The 22,189-nt window shown below is 41.6% G+C and overlaps 1 protein-coding gene across 3 annotated transcripts in view; it reads left to right on the top strand.

Annotated features, from left to right (window-relative positions):
- PAG1 (phosphoprotein membrane anchor with glycosphingolipid microdomains 1) overlaps positions 1–20,660 on the top strand; it is a 115,263-nt gene extending 94,603 nt beyond the window's left edge. For all 3 annotated transcript variants that reach the window (XM_052787769.1, XM_052787767.1, XM_052787768.1), the window contains 6 exons: positions 337–551; positions 2,930–2,981; positions 3,527–3,623; positions 6,603–7,195; positions 11,781–11,840; positions 13,795–20,660. In XM_052787769.1, the coding sequence (XP_052643729.1) occupies positions 424–551; positions 2,930–2,981; positions 3,527–3,623; positions 6,603–7,195; positions 11,781–11,840; positions 13,795–14,145 (1,281 nt within the window). In that variant the 5' untranslated portion in view covers positions 337–423 and the 3' untranslated portion in view covers positions 14,146–20,660. The remainder of the gene's footprint in view (positions 1–336; positions 552–2,929; positions 2,982–3,526; positions 3,624–6,602; positions 7,196–11,780; positions 11,841–13,794) is intronic.
- The last annotated feature ends 1,529 nt before the right edge of the window (positions 20,661–22,189 follow it).

Raw genomic sequence — 22,189 nt, 5'->3', positions numbered from 1 at the left:
AGTTAGCAAATATCACTGCAAAACAGACTGCTCTGTCCCTCAAAGTGGATTTATAAGCTTTTTCCTCAAAATACAAGTACAGAGATACTGTACTACCTTTTATTCATGTTGAGATTGTAGATAGGTAACACCTTGCGTTAATATTTGAACAAGGTTTGCTCTGTGTCACCGTCAGAAATGTAGCTGAAAATCTCTTTGGCTGGCTGGCTGGCTTGTACTCGAAACTGGTTTTTTGTAAGATCTGGATTTGAAAATCTCTCCTGCCAGATTTGTAGCTGTCAGATTCATTATCTTCAAAATTTATATTAACCTCTAATGGTGTTTTTCTTTCTGCAGAAACAGAAGGTGCACGCAGCACAGATGCCAGCCTTCTGCAAGGAATAACCTCTTCAGCCCCAAGTGACGCCAGCTCCTCCTAGTACCATGGGGCCAGAGGGTGGTTTCTTAGGCAGTGGACTCCAGGTCCATGTCATCCTGTGGGGAAGTTTGGCAGCCATGACAACACTCTTGTTCCTCACCTTCCTCATCTTCCTCTGCTCCAGCTGCAACAGGTGAGGCTCAGGTAGTTACTTAGCAGGCAGTAACGGTTCTTGAGTCAAATAGTGCAGGGATTGAAATAGCTTCACTGATAACTAGTTAGCAAGAAATACTGAGGACTTAGGTACAGAAATAAAAAAAGTACAGTACAAAATCTGTTTTCAGAGCAAACCTGAATTGGAACAGTTCTGTTCCTTCTAAAATCTAAAATTGTTTTTTTTTGCTTTTGCTGCGAAGGAAAAACACTGTTGTGTTTGCTAGGTGCTTTCACCTAAGCTGAAGCCTGGGGCACAGGTGGACAAGGACCATTAGCAGATCACACCGCTAACCTGAAACTGAGAAAATTAGGTGGACTGAACAGGACCAAAAAAGTATAGGTGAAAAGGAAAGGAAAACAGTTTCTAAGTATTTCAGCTTTGCTTTGGCCATTCCTGAAGACTAGGGAGTTGATCCTGCCGTTCAAGCCCAGATGAGTAAGAATCAAACGGTGATACTAATTAATGCCTTGTACTCATAGCTTATCCTTTTTCATTTCTCCATAAGAGGGTTGGATTTCACCAGTACAGGCACTTCTACTGACTTTGTTTATTCACATTTCAAGGCCCCTTCGTGGCACGTAAGCTGAGCCCTGCTGATTGCACGGGGGAGCCAGGCAGCCTGTGCTCAGTCCACGGTGCCCTTCTAGCAGGTCAGACCTTTCGCGAGGAGGAGCGGGACTGCTGTGGTCCATATCGCTACGTTTTGCCAGCATAGCTCAATCAGCCAAGTGTATGCAGGGAGAAAAAAAAAACCCTATCCATAACTCAGTACAGCAGCAAAATCTTTGGTCTGGACCCTTACGCCTACAGGAGCATGTTCTTTCAGCCATTCAGCATTGAGAACGTTGAGGAAGCTGTGTTGCCATAAAATACACTATATTGACATAAGGTGTGTCTACAGTGGAAGGCCCTGTTTTTCAGCAGGATTTCTCTAATGCTCACGTTGCAAAAAAACAGTCATGGGCAAGACCAAACCTCACAAGTTGGTTGAAACCCTAAAAAGCATAAGTTGGAACTTCATGTGATTCAGGAGAAATGTTTTTGTAAGCTGTTAGGTGACATTGCAGTATCTTCCTGTTCATCACAGTTTCCTATGATACCTGTGTAAAAATATGTAATTTTTTTATTTCTTTAAAAGTATAAAACCTATCTTAAAAATCTGTAAGCCCACAAACATTGCATTTAGCTACCATGTTTTGTCTTGTAACACTCCAGTCTTTGAAACATCTCTAGAAAGATGTTTTTAAAGCAGAGTCAAACCACTGAGTATGTCTTTGCAGTTACAGAGATACATTGTCAGAAACTATCTGGTGATTCTTTTTAACAAATTCTTGTGTTGCTAGTCTGGACACAGTATCTTTTATTTCAGGTCATTCTGTAGGGCAGGTTGTTTATGCATAAATGCAATTATGTAAAATTTCTTCCTAGCTTACTCTTCAAAAATGGTTGAGGATATGGAAAACTGAACAAAATCTGCTCCTTCTAAAATGTCAGAGTCAGAAAAACTTCCAGAGAGGAAATTAAGTATTTGTAAACTTTAACTCCACTCTGCATTGGTGGAGCCTTACTTGCTCTGTTTTCTTATTTCCCAATTACATACAATTTTAACAGTTGCTAATGTAGGAAGTACGGTGCATTGCAGACTTCAGAAGAAGCACAGATTTCATACTGTCAGTATTTTCTCACCTTTTTACTTGCCTTTTCATCTAGGGGAAGGACTATTATTATTTTAAGCTCATAGTTTATTACAGTATTTCAGAATAAGAGCTGTATTTCCAAAATGGTAAAAACTGGAAGCGTGATTCATACTTTGAGTCCTGTGAAGCAGGATTCATTTTAAAATGAATCTGCTGCTATGAAATTTGTAGGCCTTCTTGAACTGCTCATGCTTATTATTATCACTAGCCTCCTGAGTGGGAGTAGGCTGGATTTTGTGGGCCTTTTCTAATTCTTCATAGGATAAACACCTTTTCCTAATGCAGTTTAAGGAACTGCCCGGGTAGTCTGTCACCAAAACATGTATCTCATGTATCTCTGAGCATTTCAGATATGATTAAATTGAGGATAATAATACTTTTATTGTCATCAGTTACTCCTTACTGTGATCTTACACTGAACGAGAAAAAGGGTTGTGTGTTTGTTGTACCTCTTCAGATACGTTTATAACCACCCTGCCTTGATGGTGACCTCACACAGAGGTCATACCAGTCCCTGTAATAATTTTCAGTTATTCTGTTTTCAATATTGTTGTGAATCACAGTTCTGTTCCCTGCATGTGCGTAAGGTCTATTAATGATTGGCATTTGTATATTAGTAGAATCTGTAGTAACGGTTTATACATCTTCTTCATTAAGGGAAAAGAAGGCCAAACATCAGAATGGAGATCATGAAAACCTGATGAATGTGGTAAGTATTTATTTCTGGCAGCTTGTGTCTGTCTTGTGGTTGGTTTGTACCAAGCTCCTTGCAAAATACTGCAGATTGGAAAATAGCTCAGGAATTTGGAGATGGTTGAGCAAGGGCAACTTTAAAAGTTGCAGAACAGGAAGAGGAGGAGAACTTGCGTAGACCCTGATAATCTGCACTTTCTCAATGCTCTTTCTGCCACTATTGTACTCCAGATCTCCTGCTTTTCTTTCACTCTGTTTGCAGCACAAGCGCAGTGTACCCTTTGTCAGCTGCCATCTTCTCATGGGTTAAAGCCATGGTGATGTCTATTACCATAAAGATTGGAAGGGACATCACTCTGTACATAATTCCATTTATTTGTTTTAACACCTGTAAACACAGGCACCTAAATCTTTGGGTATAGTCGGCATGGTTTGACTCTCCTGCCAATAACACCTGTGAGTCAGAGCTCTGGAGATCAGAATGAAATTCATTGTGTACCTATTTATGCAAACATTTATTCTGGTCCAACGGTGATTAGATCTCACTAATTTGTGTTGCAGCCTTCCGACAAGGAAGTGTTCAGCCACTCGATCACAAGTTCGGCTACAGAGCCCCCTCCAAGCAGCGACCAGAACGGGGCACTCAGCAATGGCGAGGGTGAGTAGCGCAGCCCCTGCGGGTGGGATGAACGAACGGCGCCAACCCCTTGCTCACAGCTCCCGCATTAGCTGCACGTTGGTGATCCCTCAAGTCTTAGGTTTCTAGCCTTCAGCTTTCCAAGTACGCAGTCGTGCCATTTGTCGGGATACCCTGCGTTTCCCCTCCGCTCACCTCTGGAGGTCTGACATGAGATCAGCTGCTGTATCCCTGGGCAGTGGCCAGGCATGCAGCTCTCTGGAGGGCAGTCAGTCTTCTTCGCAGAGGACATAATTCACACAAAACTTATGATCGAGTTAAAAAATGCAGTGAGCATGTTTGCCTTGCTGAGAAGTCAGTAGCCCATGCCATGGAGATGTTGGTGTTTTAGGCTGCATCTCCACTTCCCTGTCGGGCGTGCTCTGGCACAGCCCTACACCCCAGCTTCCAGTCCTCCATGCCAGCCAACACTGGGAAGGTGCTAAGGTCCTCCTCTGGGCCACCGAGCTACACCTGCAGATTGACCAGGCCATCAGGTAAAGACTGCAGTGTTCCCTAATCTTGGCCAGCTACCGAGTTGGGATGTGACCAGAAGATGCAGTTGTACCTTGGAGCTTCACTCTTGGAGTCTGTGGAAATATTTCAGGTCCTCGTCGAGGGACTACAGCTTTGGATCATAGTCCCGTGCTGTGCAAGGCTGTCACTTGTATTTTTTGTATTTTAGAAAACAGGCAACATAAATAGGCTTCCTTTTTTTTCTGTAGTCTTTCCTTTGCTGAACGCTCAAAATGATTCACAGTGAGGTATCACTGGAAAGTATTTTACTCAGCTGCACTTAAAAATAAACTTGGTCTCAGCTCAGAGCCACCGGGAGCCAACTGTTGTCTCCACGCCAGGCACTGACACTGGGGGCTGTGCTCCTCACCTCCTACCTCCTCATCTCACTGTGCAGCTGGAGGCTAAGCTATTCAATCTTTACCCCTCAGAGACAAGTATCCAAAGGAATTTTAAACTTTGGTTTTGCAACTAATCGCTGCTCCTGTCCATTGGCTTGTTGCATATGTAGGTGTGTGGCTCACCCAGGGACTCGATGCACAAAGCCCTGCAGAAGGGAAGCATTTCTTTTTGCCATGAGTCACCACACATGCAGCTGTCAAAGCTGCTACTAAAAGGTGTGCTGTCAACCAGCAGACAGTTTTCAGACTGTCTGATATTACTGAGCTTATGCTCTGCATAACAACCCTTCTGAATAACAGGAACCAATGTGCTTTAATTTCTTACTTATACTTTATGCATTCTTTTTGTTAGTAGTTTGTTCTTTCACTGTTTCTGCTAGCCTTTTGAGCAGGGGCAGGGCTACAGAAGCAACAGCATCAAATGTTGGGGTTTTTTTCCTTTACACAGCCTGCCAGCATTGTATTTATCTATGCCAACCCCTTATCTATGCCAACCCCTTCTGTGTCACTACCCATAACCACAGGAGCATGGAAATGTGAGCTCTCATTACTTCTGATTATCCCCCTCCAGGCTGAATCGGGTGGGTGCTCTCTGGAGGCTGTGGCGGTGCTCTGCATAGCACAGAAATCCCTGAGAGCGAGCACCAGCAGGGGAAAACATGTTCCACCTTCTCCAGGCCAGTTCCTGATGTTCCTCAGGAAGTCTGCAGGCATCCTGGGTAGTGACCAGGACACCCTGAGTCCTAGTCAGGATGCAATAGGACACTGCCTCCTATTCCACCTATTCCTTCCTAGCTGTATGCAGGAGCCAAGTGAATGGAGAAGGAAGTTTTCCTTTTCTTCTCCTCCCATCTCCCATTCAGGCAGCAATTACCATCCCACACCTCCAGTTCCATCCCGAGTTTTGCTGTCTGGGTACAGCTCCCAGCGGGTGCTGACTGCGTGAGTCTGCATGCCCTGAGCACAAGAGAAAGCAATGTCCCTGACAGGCCCCAAATCGAGGGTACTGATTGCTTTGGCAACACTTTATGACATCATGTCAAACACACTGATGGAAATGGAAGAATGAGTTGATTTTGCTGAGAGAGTACCATAGGAACTGTACTAAGAAAAGTAAAGCTATTCAGAAGTCATTTTTCAAAGAAATGGTGTCACGTAAACTTACATACTGTATACTACCTGGAACATGCTTGTATGTGCCCATGTATACATCCCTGAATGCAGACAAATGTCATACGTGTGCACTGTAAGATAAGAAGTCCATAGATTTCAGTCCCTAATACCCTCTAGTGACAGCGACGTGACCTGCTTCTGGGACTTAAAATAACATGTTCTGCCTAACACTACTTTCTGAAGTCTAGTCTTCTCTTTTGTGCATATGGCTGGCTCGTTAGTAGGTTGTCAACCTACATTATGTGCTGCGAGACTAAGAGAAGTATGGCATAGCCTTCCAGTGAGGAGCTTCTGGTGTAGCGTGCAGCGAGGCTGGCTGCGGCAGGGCTGAGCAAAGTGTGATTCAGACGAGAATTTGGCCAGCACGTTAAACAAGGTGAGGGCTGGGTAGGGAGGAAGAAAGAACACTTTCCTTTTTGTTTCCAAAGGATAGGGAAATTGAAAGGAAAATCTAACAAAGCTTTTTTTAAAGGCACTCGGTTTGAGGCCTCCCACCAGTGTTCCCCATCTGAGACTGAGCAGTCTGTAAGCATTCAGTATAACCAAGTACAGCTGAATATCCATGCACACCCGCACCTGCCCACCAATGGTTGTTCTTACTGTGAATGCTGTTGCTATATAATGTGCCTTGGGGGTGCACAGAGTATTTAAGATGTTGTGAGAAAGATATTTTAACAGTAGAGTGCAGAAATCTCTGAAACTGAAATCTTTTGATAAACAAAAAGCATGACAACCAGTAGACATTTCCAGGCATTAGTATCATTTATCCTTTCCAATGAGACACAAAACTAAAGTGCTGTAGAGAGTACCAAATTGCACTCACCTTATAGTTACACATCTGTTTTAAATACTTCTTCATAATTTTCTCTAGTACTCTCAGAGGACAGTACAACTGCCTGTATTCAGCCCTATGAAGAAGTACAGACATCTGTCTCTGATCTGCTAGATCAACAGGATAGTCTTGGAAAGCCTGTAAAATGTCACCAGAGCCGGGAACTACCCAGTATTCCCCCTAACACCACCATGGAAACCATCATCTCAGCTAGAAATGCAGAAAATGATCAAGGTCTTGGAATGGAAGGGCCTTACGAAGTCTTGAAAGACAGCTCCTCTCAGGAGAACATAGTTGAAGACAGCTTGTATGAAACTGTGAAGGAAATTAAAGATGTTGGAGCAGTAGCCAGCATGGAAGAGAGCTGTAACAGCAAATCAAAGGCTTCACTGACCGTTTCTGAAGGTCAGAATCAGATTCCTGAGTGCAGAATTGAATCAGCAGAATATGCATCTGTTGACCGAAATAAAAAAAGTCGCCAGAGTGCTAATTCAGAAAGCCCTCTTGACAACACACCAGATGTAGAGGATGAGCTTCCCCCTCCAGTACCCATGAAGCTTCTTGATGAAAATGAGAATGTGCAAGAAAAAGAAGTGGAAGAAGTGACAGAAGGAGCAAGTAAACCAGAGAAGGTAACTACTGCAAATAATTGTCCTTGTCAAACAGCCAAATAATGATAAAGAACATACGGGTGGGAGACGATTTTTTTTTTTTAATAACAAAAAAAATGCCAAGAAAGAAAAACACTCAAGGTGACGCAAGACTGTAAAATATGGAAATATGAAAATGTACAGTATAGTCTTTGCATTATAGGCATGTATTCATTTTATTGCAGCCTATATTTTGGATCGTTGCAGTATGTACTTCATAAGGCTTTTCCCAAATATTTTCCAGAAATTGCATAGGGGGCCTCTGCTTCTTTGTTTAATGGTATTATACTTGTGGGAGTTATTACCATAGGTATCCAGTATCTCTGTCAGCATCTGTATCTTGTTCAAAATCCTCCCTTTGTTTTTTTCTAATGAAACCTCAATTTACAAAAAAGAGAGGGGGGCATTCTTGGGGGATGCCCTAACTTTAGATGTGCCTCCTTTGTTGGACCACCTTGACTCAGCTGTGCAAGTGTTAGGTATCTGCTCAAAGCCACTCGTTTCGTCTCTCTCTGTAGGAGAGAGGGACAGAAAGAGAGAGAGATTACAACTGTAGGCTTTTATATTTGTGAAATTCTGTATGTGTGTCACACGTAAACAGAGTAATGAATTTCTGCCTGCCGAAATCATGGCCAAAAGTTATGTTTTCTCAGCAGCTTGTTCTTTCTCCCAGCCTAGGGACAAGTTAGTGGCAAACTCGTTGAAAATTAGAATCGTGACATTTTCAACAAGTTATTTTCCCATTTTTAGTTTTTCACCAGAATTAATTTTAAGGATGCTTTCAGATCATTGCACAGAGTTTTCATAAACTGTTGAGTTTGCATTTTTCTAAACTACTTTAGATAACTTCTTATTAATTGTGAATGAAAGAACTGTGATTTTAGCAGATTAATATAATTCTGGTGTCTGACTCATCAACTAATATTAGGTATTGATGAAAACTTCCAAAAAATCCTTAAGATGCGATGTGACATTTTAGTGTAAACATTTACCTGAAAAATCATAGCAGAGCTGAGGTATTGTTACTTGTTTCTGCTAGTTCTCTTATTTGAAGTATTATTTCAGTAATCCAGGCAGAGGGCAGAAAAATACCTTGTTAAATAACTGACTAACCATGTAACCTATAAAGCACAATAGAGCCAAAATGAATAAACTGAAGACTACTCATAATATAAAAATTGTTTATCTGGACTCTTCAGTGCACATTCTTACAAATAACGAGCTCGTTAAGTAAAAAATTAAGATGTGATTGTCAACAATAATCCACCAGCACTCCCCCCTCCCAAATTCAGGCCATATGTAGTTTCTAATTAAACTTTTAGAGAAACAGCTTTCCGTAACAGTGACATTTTTCCTACCAGGTGTGAAAAGACTTGCAGAAAATCATTGTATTTCCCAGGCACCAATACAAAGGAAAAGCATTTGCTGCTCTGTAGCTCCCCAGCACACTGTGTATACAGTGTCAGTAACTGCAAGGAGTGGGAATTGATTAAAATGGTTCAGGTTTTGAAGGATTAATCAAGAGATGACACATGCAGTCCCCTACGTGCCAGAAAAAAGGTGTTTGTCTAATTAAAATTTATTCAGAGCTAAAGCCATCCTGAGTTAAAGCTTCAGCAGCATCAGATCATTCCCGCGTTTGCTGCTAGGTACATGCATTATGCATCGAAGCGTGCGCCTGTCCTGTCCTTGAGAGCTACAGCTGCAGCAGAGTTGGAAATGGTAATTGATGGAATATATAAATGTCATTATTGTTGGCATTGTGTGGGGAGGTGGTTGCAGGATTGTTTTTCTGTTGTGATGATGATAATTTTTCCCTCTATTTTGCTGCATCAAACAATGCAGAGCAATGCCTGTTTTTTCCGATGTGGCAACCAAAACCAAGATGTTTATGGAAATGTATGTTACGTTGATAACTCTTTTAGTTAAACAGAGTCCATAGGTGTCTCTTTTTGCTTCCTCTCTTGTGAGGCTACTTAGCTGCCTTGCTTAACATGACATCCGTATCCCAAACTTTTCAGCCTTCTGCCCTGACCCTGATGAAGAGAGAGGTTGGGCGTAAGTCGTGCAAGTCTCTCTCACTATAATTAGGCTTTGCTTTATTAGGGCACAAAGAAGGGACAGGCAGGGAGGCTGCTTGTGTAACCGAGACTTGTACCTGCCAACAGACAGGGAACAGACCGTCTCCAGGCTGTTTCAGTCTCACCCTGTAAAAGAGGGCAGCCAGGATGATCCCCAGCCCATGCCAGTTCCTCAAGCGCACTCATTTGGGAGAGAGCTAGGTGGACCAAGCCAGAGACCGTTCCAGTATATAACAGCATGAAAAGGATAAAGGATCCTTTCAAGAGCCAGAAGTGCAATAAATGGGTGAAAAGTAATTATCTAAATCGGTTATGGGCCATGACCCAGCCAAACCCTTTGGAAGGTTTTGGAGAAAAAAGACACCTTTAATAGCATGAGGTCTCTTACAGGCCTCTGTCACCTGGAAAAACTTGGGTGTAGTTGTTCTAATAAAACTGGAGAGGCAGAATAGTTTTTCTTTAGTTCTTTGTTTTTAATTAAGAAAAAGGAAGTACAGATCTTCTTTTTCACCCACGTCTTTCCAGAGTGAGCACTGGTAGAAATGCTCTCCGTGTGTACATCTGGTTGCTGCCATCTGATTTCAGATCTGCACAGCCTGAGGATGGGCAAAGCCTCTCTTACAAATGCACCCGCGGAGAATGGTCTCCTTGTTCTGGTGCCCGAGTCAGGAGCAGCAGCTGAGCCAAAGAGCAAAAAATCAAGTGCTGTCGAGGAACAAAAGGAAAGTGGAAGGCAAATAAGGACATATGCTGTTTGTGTTGCTGCTGTTGAGGTTTCAAGCATAATTTATAATATTGCTAGGTACAGCATGTTTAGGAGCAAGTATTTTTTTCAGTTTCCAAGATGACAATATCCTTCAAAATTGATGTGTCACAGGTTTCACATTTAGAAGAAAGAACATTAGGTCCCAGGGAAACAAGAACAGGATTGCCAACACCCTGGGGTATTTGTCAATACTTGAGTGGGAAACTGCAGAAGGGGTCCTGACACGTGGTGCTTATAGACACACTGATGAGAGAAAATAACTTTGCCGAAGAATTTCGCAAGTGCATTTGTTTTAATGTGTGAGGATGCAATTAGTAACTTACTCCTCAACACAACAAATATCCTGCAAATAAGAAAGACTAAACTGAGCTGCTGTAGTGAAGCAGATCTAATAAAGGGCCAAAATACATTTGAATTTCTCCTTTTGGGTTGGTTTTTTTTTTGGTGAGTAAACAAACCACAGGTTAAAGAGCACATTCTTCAGGCAGTGAGAAAGAAGCAGGGAGTTGTTAGGTGTGAGGGAGCAGCAGGCAGACTTCAGTGCGCTTTGGGTCAGTGTCTTCATCAGAAGTGCCCCAGGGGTTTGAAGCTTGGTATTTACCAGAAATAAAAACACCAAGAAAAATGGAAGTAGGAAAGAATCTGTTGTAATGAGCCCCTGTGGAAATAAAAAAGTCTTGTGTGTCTAGTATGTGCCTGGAAGCAGTATTTGATTGGCTGTGCTAAAAATAGCTCTACTTCTCCTCCTTGGTCTGCACTGGAGGAGGTCTGAAGTATTTTAGGTGGAGAATTTTTATGAAACACCAAAATACGGCCCATTACAAACAGTGCTGGAAGGCTCCCTCTGAATCACTGTGGAGCAAGAGTCCAGCAAAGCCTTCTCGCCCCAGCAGAGAGGAATCACACCGCCGCTGTGAGGTAGCCAGGGTCTTCGTTGTCACAAAGGTCCTAAGACATTTTTCATAAGAGCAAAATGCTTTTCCCCCAGTGTTTTGTGACCTAATTTCTACATGATGCTTTACGTGCTTGAAGTTAGACTCGATACCAAACCAAGCCCTCCATCCTTCAGTAACTTTGCTATGTGAACTGGATCCAGCCAGATGCTTTGAGGGTCGAGCCACCCACCTCCGGGTGGGCCGCAGCAGGTCTTTTCCATGCTCGCGGTCAGAGCGGCTGTGAGGCGGTGCTGCTGTGCACCTCTGCACCGCTGCTGCATTTGGGTGGGAGGAGGACACGGTGCCTCCCTTGCAGCACTTCCAGGAGCCACTGCATGAAGGATAACAATTGTCAGGAAGGTGCCAGTTGGGTATTGTTCTTGTGTCATCTAAAAGCGTATCTGAAAATCACATGGAAGGCCAACTAGTGTGTCGCAACAGCTGACTTTTAATTGTTCAAAAGCCTTTGCAGACTCTTTCTTGCTTCACTGGAAATGTAAAGGCAGGGATACAGCAGAGCAGAGTTTGTTTTAACCATTACATTATTTTTACCCTTTTCAGGTCAGGACAAGAGCAGATACATTAAAAAGCTCTACTAACCTCGGGGCTGTTATCTCCAGAGATGTACTCTGGATATTAGGGATATTAGCTACGTAAAATGGAACTAGTGAGCAAATGACCATAAAATATAATGTATTGATTGTAATGGGAGGCTTTTATTATAGGTTTCACACTGTTGACTGGTAATAAACCTTTTTTTTTTTTTCTTTCTTCCTTTTTTACAGAGGCTTAGTTCAATGTCTTACAAGTCTCGGGAGGAAGATCCATCTCTTACAGAAGATGAGGTGGGTTTTTTGCACAAAATTCAATAACTAACTAGAGAGCTTTTTTCAGGCAGAAATTAGCATAAACTCTGCATGATTAAACAGGATCTAAGAAAGGTGAAATTTGTCTGAAGGGAAAATGACAGGCAAAGTTTCTCTGCACAGAGTTTGTATTCCCACATTGCTAAAATCAGAACTATTCCAGCATATGGCTATATCAGGCCAATAGGTTAAAAAGTGGTGTCAGAAAATAACAGGAGGCCACAATTAGCTGATAGTTAGGGCAGCTTCTTGGTTTGGAAGACAAACTCTACTTAAGAATAATAATCAGCAGCCTTTTGAAACATGCTCCACCTTCTCCATGCAAAGTGTTTGGAGCTCTGGGAAATAAACGGAAGCACAATAAAAGCACTGGAACATAAACTGTTCTTTAAAATGTCTATTAGTCAAATAAATTGAGGAGATTGAAACAAAGACAGAAAAGTTAAACAGAAATAAGGTTGCTTGTGATCGTCTCCAATACACCCGTGCAGTTTATAAATACATTCTCCAGACATAAAAGTAAACATAAACTTGGCAATGACCTGAGTGAGCTAATGCTTTCTGCTGGGAGAAGCGCTCCCACACATTAGTGAATAAATTGACCCTTAGACTGGGTTCATGTAATTTAATGTTGGAAAGGGTTGAAGTATGGATGAGCAGAAAAGCCTTTTTTTGTTTGGTTGGCTGAAATCAGTAAAAACCAAGAAGTATTGCCACCTGCAGTTGGATGTCTCTCTTTATAAAAAAAAAAAAAAAAACCAGAATTAACAGAAGCGATCTGGTTCATCTGCATCAGTCAGTGTTGCTTAATGGTAATGGACATTTTTGTGCCAATCTACTATTATAATTGGATTGATACAAGTCCAGAGTGGCCTTGCACACTTGGGAAAGGCTTTAAATGTAACAGGAAAGCTATGTTGCAATTGCAGTATTAGGTACCAGAGGAGCAGTGCAGGGAATTTCAGCTGTCTGCCCTGTGCAAGGGGTAGTATCCACTTGGACTGGGAGAGGGAGTCAAGTGGCTCCCTGTGCTTGGCACCAGCCTCGCGAGCCCTGAGCGGAGGGACATGTGTGGATGTAGGCTTCTCCTTCACCTCTTCATTAAGGGCCACCTTCATGCACTTGTTCAAGCATACCACCTCCTCAGAGACAATTTTTAGAGCTAGGAGTGAGACTCCAGCTCCCTCTCTTGTGTTTGTAGTAGCTGAGTGGTTTCAGTCTCTAGTCTTAAGTTCTGATATGCAGTGACTGAGATGCAGCTCCTCTTTGTAGGCAGAGTTTAGTCAACAGAACAGACCTTGCATATCAAGATCAGCACTGTTTGCTATTTTCTGGTGTGGGTAATTTATCTCCTGATTTTTAATGTTCTCTTCACATGACTTGGTGCCTCCTTGGTTCTGCCTATAAACACAATAAATAACTGCTCTCCTATTGGGGTGTCTCTAAAAGCAGAAAAGTAGCTGCTACCATTAAAAATAATAATAATTTTTAAAACCCCAAGGATCAGACAGCATCCTTCTTCTACGTTACAGCAGCTAAACCTGATGCTTTTGACCTTTGATGCCTGTCTCACCATTGAGCCCAAGCTGGCTCCAGGACCATAGCAAAACTTGCAAGAGCTCCTGCTCACAAAGTCATTCCCTTTTGTCCTCGGTCTAATTTGCCTGCTGGGGATTTCTGTTCAAAGAATTTTACATTTATAAACTTTTATAAAGCATTCTTTTTTGAAAGAAAATCAATATATAAATGCATGCCAGAAAAGAAAGGATTTGTAAGAAATCCTTTTTTTTTTTTTTTCTAAGAAAGGATCTGTTTTTATTAGAAGATCCTGTCTTTTCTTAAGTAGCCGACATCCTTGTGGTGGAAGAGGTACAAACTGTCACACAAATTTGATGTCATGCTTAAATACTCAGCAGGTGTCTCCTTTTCCTAGATCTCAGCCATGTACTCATCGGTGAGTAAGCCGGGACAGCCCATCAAGGCACTGGATTCTCCTTACACCTGTATTCAAGAAATTGCATCTCAGAGGTCCCCATCTATTTGCAGTGGCCTCTATGCAAGTGTGAAGGACTTTGAAAACACCCTAAATACTACCACTGTGCCTCAGTCAGCGGACAGACCAAACGGGGAGCTGGAGCCTGACTATGAAGCTATCCAGTCAGTGAGCCAAGAAGAAGACAGGACCTTGTCTGTGCCTAACACAAACCACACTGCTCTTTCAGGAGAGAATGACTATGAGAGCATAGGGGACTTGCAGCACCACAGAGATCTCACCAGACTTTAACTACTCCGGCAGGCAGATTTCTCTGCTGGTATTTTCAAAGGAACATGTGAAACACAGAGAGGGGAGTGCTTCTCCTTTTGAGGAACGAAGCTAAGTAGAGAACAAAAGTTGTGAAGAAGCGGCATACGTTTCAGCCAGGGTGTGATACCTGCTAGGTTATTCTGGGTGGTGGATGGAGGCTCATGGGAGAGGGTATGTCAGGTCAGAATGATGACCAGGACAATGTAAAGACTTCTTTATTGTTAGCTCCAAGACGACCAGAATTTGGGAAGGAGTGCTATGCTTGTTGTCCCGATAGGATTACATACCAAAAAGACTGCCTTTACACAAAGCTAGCTTTTCATTTTAAGAGATTATTTTATGTCATTTGCTTCAAAGTGTTTTTCAAGCATCATTTTTCATTCAAGTTCGGGTATCCACAACATTGAGCAAATCACAGATCATTGTACCTCAACTCAGACTTACTTTGCAGGGCTGGGGAAGGCATGCTCACTTCTGTGTCTTTTGGGGAGTTCTGTCCACATTCATTGCAACTAAAGTGCAAACAACAGCACTTCACAAGGGACCTACTGAAATGTACTTGAATTAATTCTGTCAGCTTTTTTCTTTAATGTCAAGGGCTGTAGAATGTGACTTGTAATATTTGAGATGTGTACTGGTATTTGTAGGTTTTTTGTTTGATTATTTGTGAAATACGCTTTAACATGGCAAGTGACACCCTTAGCGTTCTTGCTCTGTTCCCCTCACATGCACACATATACCTACACATACACACACCAGACAATTGTCATGTTGCAAAAAGTTGTGCAAATGAATGCATTGGCATAATGTTTAGCCTAACCTTAATAGTGTTGAGTCATTTTTTGAAGAACTTTGCCCTTTTTTAAGACTTAAAATATTGTAATATGTTTGTCTAGTTTATTGTATAGGAAAATTTATGTACTGTGTTGAGTGGATAATATTTTTTATTTTTACAACATATTTTTCATCTTCAAAGTTTTTGTAGATTAACTTAGTGTTTTATATAACAGGAGGAATCCCATTCTTTGGGCTTTATTTGGTTTTCTTTTACATTTTTTTCCTATTTCAGAAGTATGTAAATGAACAATTGCTTTTTTCTTTTTTGTCTTCTTGAGCAGGGGTGTTGAACATACCTCGCTGTTTTTAAGCTCAAAATAATGGAGTCTATATAAAAGAACACTGCCAAAGGGCAAAAAAGAGGCAGAAAAGACAGTGGCATTTAGTCTGTGATAGCCACTGGTCCTCCTTGTTCCTCGGCTGAAAGGAGCAGGAGGGCAACCAAGAACTTCTTGGGGCTCTGACAAGTAGTTTGAATGCCACTGGCTTTTCAAAGATACCAAGTTATTCTCCTACAATTAAAAACAAAGTACAGTGCTTGGATGAAATAAGTAGGTACTGGGTTGATGCTTTTGTTTTCTACAAGAATAGTACAATGAATAGTACAATAGTGCAAGAATAGTGCAATAGTAGAGAACTGACATTGTGATACGCATCTGTACACAGTTACGTGTATGCATGTGCATACAGCCCCCTGTATATAAGCATACACATGTAATTTGGACACAAGTATAAATTATAGTCCAAGCTTGCTAACATTCAAATACATTAAGATACAAAATATCTAGCATGTGCTTGAAGAATAGTTTATTTTTAATTCAAAATAAACAGCACATAAACTGAGGTTGGCTTATTCCATAGTAGCCAAAACAGGTTTAGTTTCAGCTCAGTTGGAACTGGGTTTTGATATACCAGATGAAGTCCTTCTCAGATCACTGGCCAGCACTCAATATTACTTGGTACTATAAAAAGCAAACACAGATCTGGTTACACACATTTATTAGAAATAACTTCATAGGTGAAAGAAGTATACCGATTTTGGGGCTTTGCCTGTAAGTAGTACAGCTCTGAGGAGCAGTGCAAGTGCTCAGTCAAACTCTACCTGCAGGGTGATTCAAATTTCATGGATCCTGACCTAATGCGACAGTGCAGCACACTTGATCTATGACTCTCTTCCTTTGAGGAGAAGCAGTTCAGACCAGTCTGCATCCATCTTGGTCTTGACCATGCTGCCATGCTTCCACAGCTGCACCAAACCCTTTGCTTCCACTTCATTGCAGCGCTTTTTAAAGCTGACTTCTGTCTTCCTTTCTGGAGTTTTTCCCTCAAAAAAAGTTTCTATTTCTGTTCCCTTGAATGTGAATTCATGAAGTTCACCTTTGACTGTTCTCTCCTTCTACTTCACACTGTTTAAGGCCAAAGATAAGATGCACCGTGTTTCAGAAGATCTGTTCTGCTAAGTCTGGAGAATTTCTGAAGTCTTTAACTATGTGTTTGCTGTCTGTTCCTTGCTCAGGGGTACAGGTTTATATATGTAGTCCTCACCCTGACTCCTGCAACTTAGTGGCAGGCATACCTCAACTCCTGAAATTCCCAAATACATCTCAAGATGTAGTTATCCCTTAAGGATTGTCTTACTCGTTACATGGATGACTGCTTGTGGAGAAACAGTAGCAACATGAGGTTTGTCAGGTTCACCAGATTCAATTTCAAGACCAATTTAAAGGTATGAGATAATGCCAGTTAACAATAGCAAAGAATAACACTGAACTCTTGATTGTAAAATTTTAAGGTGCAAAAGAAGAAATCAAACATCACTCTGGAAGTGCCCCCATCAAGATCAGCAAGTCAAAGGAAGGAGGGCTTCCTGGTCACTCTTTGCAGTCTTCCAGAGCAGGATTAAGAGTGTTGGTTTGGAGGAAGGGATGTGTGACTTGGCTCCTTCCTTCCTTTCTTTCCCCTGTTCTGACAGCTGCTCCTTGAGACACCCAGACTTCCCTTTTCCACAGTGAAATCCCTCCCCCTCTCTTTTTCTTTTTTTTTTACTATTTTTAACCTGCCTCATACAGCCTTGCACTGGGAGCTGGTACTATGTCTGCAGTCCTGTGGTTCTGGCACATCCCTTCCCGTTTAAATGATTCTCAGGGTGGTCACAACCTTTTCATCGTCCACCAGACCCTCAGCGTGGTGGGGAAGGAGCTCAGATTTTGGATTGCTGCTTGCGGGATGTGTACTTGCCCTCAGCCGTTGAGACCCCTGCACATTGGACTCTTGAGAGCTGCAAAAACAAATTACCTTCCTGAACAAGGACGCACAGGGGAGTCTGTAACTCCCCTACAATTTCCATTATATAGTCTAATGCTAAGGCAAAATATTTTAGAATTCAGTCCAAGGTTCTTAAGTGAATAATTACATCTCTTGACGAAGAATCAAGCTTCTGTTTTAGTTCCCTCTTCCCAGAAGTAAGATCTGTTCTTTTACAGCTGTTGCCAATGCTTTCTTTTCACTAATACATTGGATGGAAAGATTTTTCCAACAGTAATCTCCAAATAGATTAATCTGACTGTAAAGAAGAGGGAGTCTCTTCTGCTTGTCTCTTCATTGCTATTTTTTTCCCCTCTCACCATATCCCTAAAAAAAAAATCAACATCCAAAATGAATTATTTGTTACCTGGCAGTCTTTTCTGGAGAAGCTTCACAGTTTATTTCTTTGCCTCTGTTTTTTGGCAGAACTATATAATAAGATCTCACATCACATTGCTACAGTAAGGCCAAGACAAGCTGTAATGTGTGTATAACTGCACTAGTGAAAAGGTCTTTTCTGATTTCCTTGTGGGAACTGGTAGAAATAGGAAATGGAGTTTGGATGTCTCTTCCATGAATATGTGTCTCCTGTGGGAGTTGTTCTCACCACATACCTAAACCAGTTCTCACCACATATCTAAATGAGTGCTAACCCCATACAAAAACCAGTCATCCCTTTCTACCATGATGAGCGCAGAATTGCTTTCTCAGTCACAGAGAGAAATAGATTCTTTACAGATATCTGTAGCGCAGGCGTGTACCTAATTACCATGGTTAGATCAGTTATAGTGCCTTTTTTACTAAAAGTAGCTAGTACTTCCATACTCTTTTTCATACTGTGTTTGTTTTATTCAAAAGTACAAAGGGACAACCCCAACATTTACTTTTCTAAGTTGGAAACAGCTTTATAGAGACACATTCAATGTATTGGACCTTAATTAGCCCAACAATAGCAATAGTCTCTCACAAACATCTCCAAAAAGCCCAGTAATGTAGCTACGATGACTAAGCTTTGCAATAAGAATTATCAGTCTTCTTTTGAAGAACCTAAGTTTTTTAACAGTGAGCATTCAGGGAGGTAGGTGGTGGTCTTTGTCCACGTCAACTGTGAACAATTTAGTTGCTTCAGTCTTTCTATTAATATCAATTGCAAGCTTGCTTACATGTAGCAGGATTCATGGGGTAAGGAATGAGTAGGTGTGGGGATTCATATTCATGAGTCACCCAGAGCTGGACCATCCCTGCAGTAGCAACTGGCTGAGGACTAGCTACCTTGTTCTCTAAGCCCTTGTCTATCGTGCCTTCAGGGAATCCATCCTGCAGGGATTCTTCTGGGCTGCGTGCTTCTCCATGACTCCCTGATCAGCTCCTGTCCACTGTCTTGATCACAATTCTGTATACGCGGTGCTCTCTGTTCAACCTTTCAATGGTGCTTTTATAAGATGCTGGATAAATGGTTTCAATGTGCTTTCTGAAAGCTGATGTGTAAAGCTGTGACACGGAGTGCTCTCTCTAGTATTGTCTACTTCCCAGAACTTAGCATTAACTGTGTTACTCTGACTACAAAAGGCTGACAGTGTTGCCCTGTCTCTTGTTCATCCCACACACAACCAGAATGGAGTCATCGTGTGAACAAGCCTAGGCTGGGCCACAGGTGTTTAAAGCAGCGATTCAGGCCAAGTGCCTTGGCTTGAAAGCAGCTAGGCATGAGTCTTATCTGTATAGTGTGGGATTGGAAACATCACAGAGCCCAGCTCAAGGACTTTTTTCTGTCTCCTATTGTGCGCATACATTTGTTCGCAATATGACTGTAAGAAATCTGTTTCTGCAACAAACATTTTAATTTGGGCCACACTCCAGTGAGGGACTTTTTTGCTGTTAGGCAAATTACCAGTTATTTCAGATGAGTGTTATTTATTTAGGTTGGAACATGCTTGAATAAGGCTGTTATGTGCCCCACAAGTGACTTGGTGTGTGTAGTCTACTGCAAAACAGGAGAACGCAGAAAGATCCTCAGCCTGTCAGATGCTCCTGTGGTGGTGTGCTGAAGGCTTTCAAGGGCAGGGCTCTTTCTGGGAGCAGGGAGCATAATTGCTATTAATATGATTTCATACCCTGGTGCTGAAGTTGATTTGTAGCATCTCTTTTGGGATGATCATGGCGGAATACATTGCCAGAGAAGATCTCAGTCTCAAAAAAAAAAAAAAACCACCCCAAAATTATTTTTTATATTCCTTGCTAGCTAGCAACATGTGGTAAGGATTATGCTAAAGATAAATGCTATGGATGGAACGTCACAGAGATAAAAACACAGGGTTCCCTTTCTTCAAGGAGAGAGAACCCCTTTGGTTGGGTCAGTATGAAAGATCCCAGGCTTACAAAAAGTGTTAAACAAATGAATTGCCTATGTGGTAATTTTCCAGGAGTGGATTAGGGTATCACATATACTAGACACTGTTCTTTTCCTGTGGACAACAGAAAGATGAAAGCTTATTTGTAATACAAGGTTCCCATTGATTAATTGATAAAACTTACTTTACATGTAAGCCAAAGGTCAGCAAGAGCGTCTACAGAATGTAGATGTATTTAAGCTAACGCTAAATGCTCCAGCTCAGGTGTTGTAAGCAGAATCACTAGAACAATTTAATGCTCTGCTTGGTCTGACCTGCTCACATAGCTAACTCCGGCACTCCAATTTCCATAGCAAATGCATGGGTTATCTTTGTATTACATACCCACTGGCCTGTGCCCAGTCTACAGATAACATAAAACTTACGGTTCCGTTTTTTCAAGCTGTGAGGTTTTGTTTCTGGAGGTCTTCAGTTTGAAACTGGCAAGAAGGTCAGTCACTACAAACATGATAGGAAAGTGCCTAAAAACAAAGATGTTTCGGTAAGGGTAAAGATGCTTACTGTTAACTGCACAGCAACTTGTTTACTGTATGTGGTACTCTCTTGCCATACACATTCCTAAATACTGCCTTTCATTTGTGATGATCATTTATTGTTATTATAGCACAGCCTGACAAGGTTTCCGTCTCTGCAAATTCATTGTCTAATTTTAACTAGCATATGTTTGTTGCAGAAAATATAAAATGATATTCTTTGTTCAGTTTAGAGGGCAGCTATGTTATTTCTTATAGTTTATGATAATGCAACAATCTGCTTAGATGATTTACAAAGTATGTAAGTATCACTTGACTTCAAAATGCTTCATTTGAGATTTCAGAATGCCTCCTGTTCACTACAAGACAATGTTACCAGCTCTTGTCATTTTAATCTTGTAATATTGGGGAGGGGGTTTTAAACCTTACAAATCTTATTACTTAAAAAAAAAAAAAAAAAAGACAACAATGCTGATGTTTTGACTTCCTAATGTCTACGAAGAGACTCTCATATTTCAACTTTGAGCATAGGTTTTGGTGGATTTGGACTACCCTCTTACTTATGGAACTGCTCCTCCCCACCACATCAGTTGTCACCATCTGAGTGATGAAATACAGCAACTGTCCAGAGGGCACAGAAACTGCATCACACAACACTTCTGAATGGGACCTTTTGAATGTGCCGGTGAGATTTAGGAGCCTGGACTTAAGTAAGTCAGATGTTTTGGGGAAATCACATCCTGTCTTGCAGACTTCTGTGGAGGTCTTTCTTTCAAGGCAAGAAGTTCTGTAGCTTGCAAGCACTCAACTGACACAGAAAGATGTATGTAAGAGGGGGACTGGTACAATGTTTAACTAACACCTAAGAGCACAAGAACCTTCTTTCTCACATGTCTGAGGGTAGCGGAATTTGGTCTTTGTCTCTGAGACTATTTGAGAACAGTCACGTAACCAGTCTTCTTGGAACATCCTACCAGCAGACAAGCCTTTGAATGAGCATCTGGATCACTCTGGTGGCTCCTGGGTTTCCACACGTACCACCTTCATCATTTCCAGCAGGGCCTGTCTCTACCCTGTGGCAATGCCTACTTAGGAATGGCCCTTTGCTTCACAGTCCTGACCCCTTTAACTTAAGAAAGGGGGATATGAGTTGATGATTGTCCTCAGTCTGACTTGTCTTTCTAGATGAAAGTGTGCTAAGACCCTACCTGCAAACCCAGAAAAGAGCATTTGCTGTCAGGGCAAGACAGGTGTAGCCTACTGCAGCAGCTAGGAAGAGAGAGGTAAAAGGAACAATAGCTAAGTTTCAATTACACTTCGCACATGTCACAGACTACCTGTTTAGAAGATTTTTACAGTAGAAGAGGTTACAGTTAAGGGACAAGTTGCCAAGAATCTCACAGGAGATGGAGGGAATTGTTTTTTCTTCTCAGTATTCCCTATACCCAAAGAGGCAGGGGCAAGTCCTCTCTGCCCCACCATGACGCAGTTTGCTGATCTTTTATCAAGCCTCCATATCAACAGAAATGAAATGAATAAATAAATTCTAAATACGTGGTTTTGTTCTGTCATAAACCCAAAATGGATAAATGTAGATGCGCTAATGTAAGTACCATGTGCAGATCTGGACTTGCACACATAGTTTTTAGCAAAAAACCCCCCAAACCCTAACTGGATTACTTTATTTAAATAGAATTATCTGCATGAGACAAGGGTGCAGGATTGGACCCTAAGACAGAGCTTAGAAGAAGTTTGGCTTGGTGCTAGGTATTTTTTGTTTGTATTTTCAGTGAAATATATTTTCTTTCTTTTATATTAGTGAATTGATATGACTTCCACAGGAACATCAAAAAATAGTCTGGTATATGGATAATCATCTCTAATAGCTATTACTGAAATCATGCCTCAGTAGGAGTCACTTTAGATTGGGTGCTATAGGAACTTCAGCATAAAATTGCTTTATATATGGAACATTGCATACTTAGAACATAGCAGATA

The sequence above is a fragment of the Harpia harpyja genome, chromosome 5, assembly GCF_026419915.1.
Source record: "Harpia harpyja isolate bHarHar1 chromosome 5, bHarHar1 primary haplotype, whole genome shotgun sequence".
Lineage (NCBI taxonomy): Eukaryota > Metazoa > Chordata > Aves > Accipitriformes > Accipitridae > Harpia > Harpia harpyja.
Note: the sequence above shows the minus strand (reverse complement) of the source record. Positions and strands in the feature narration are given on the sequence as shown.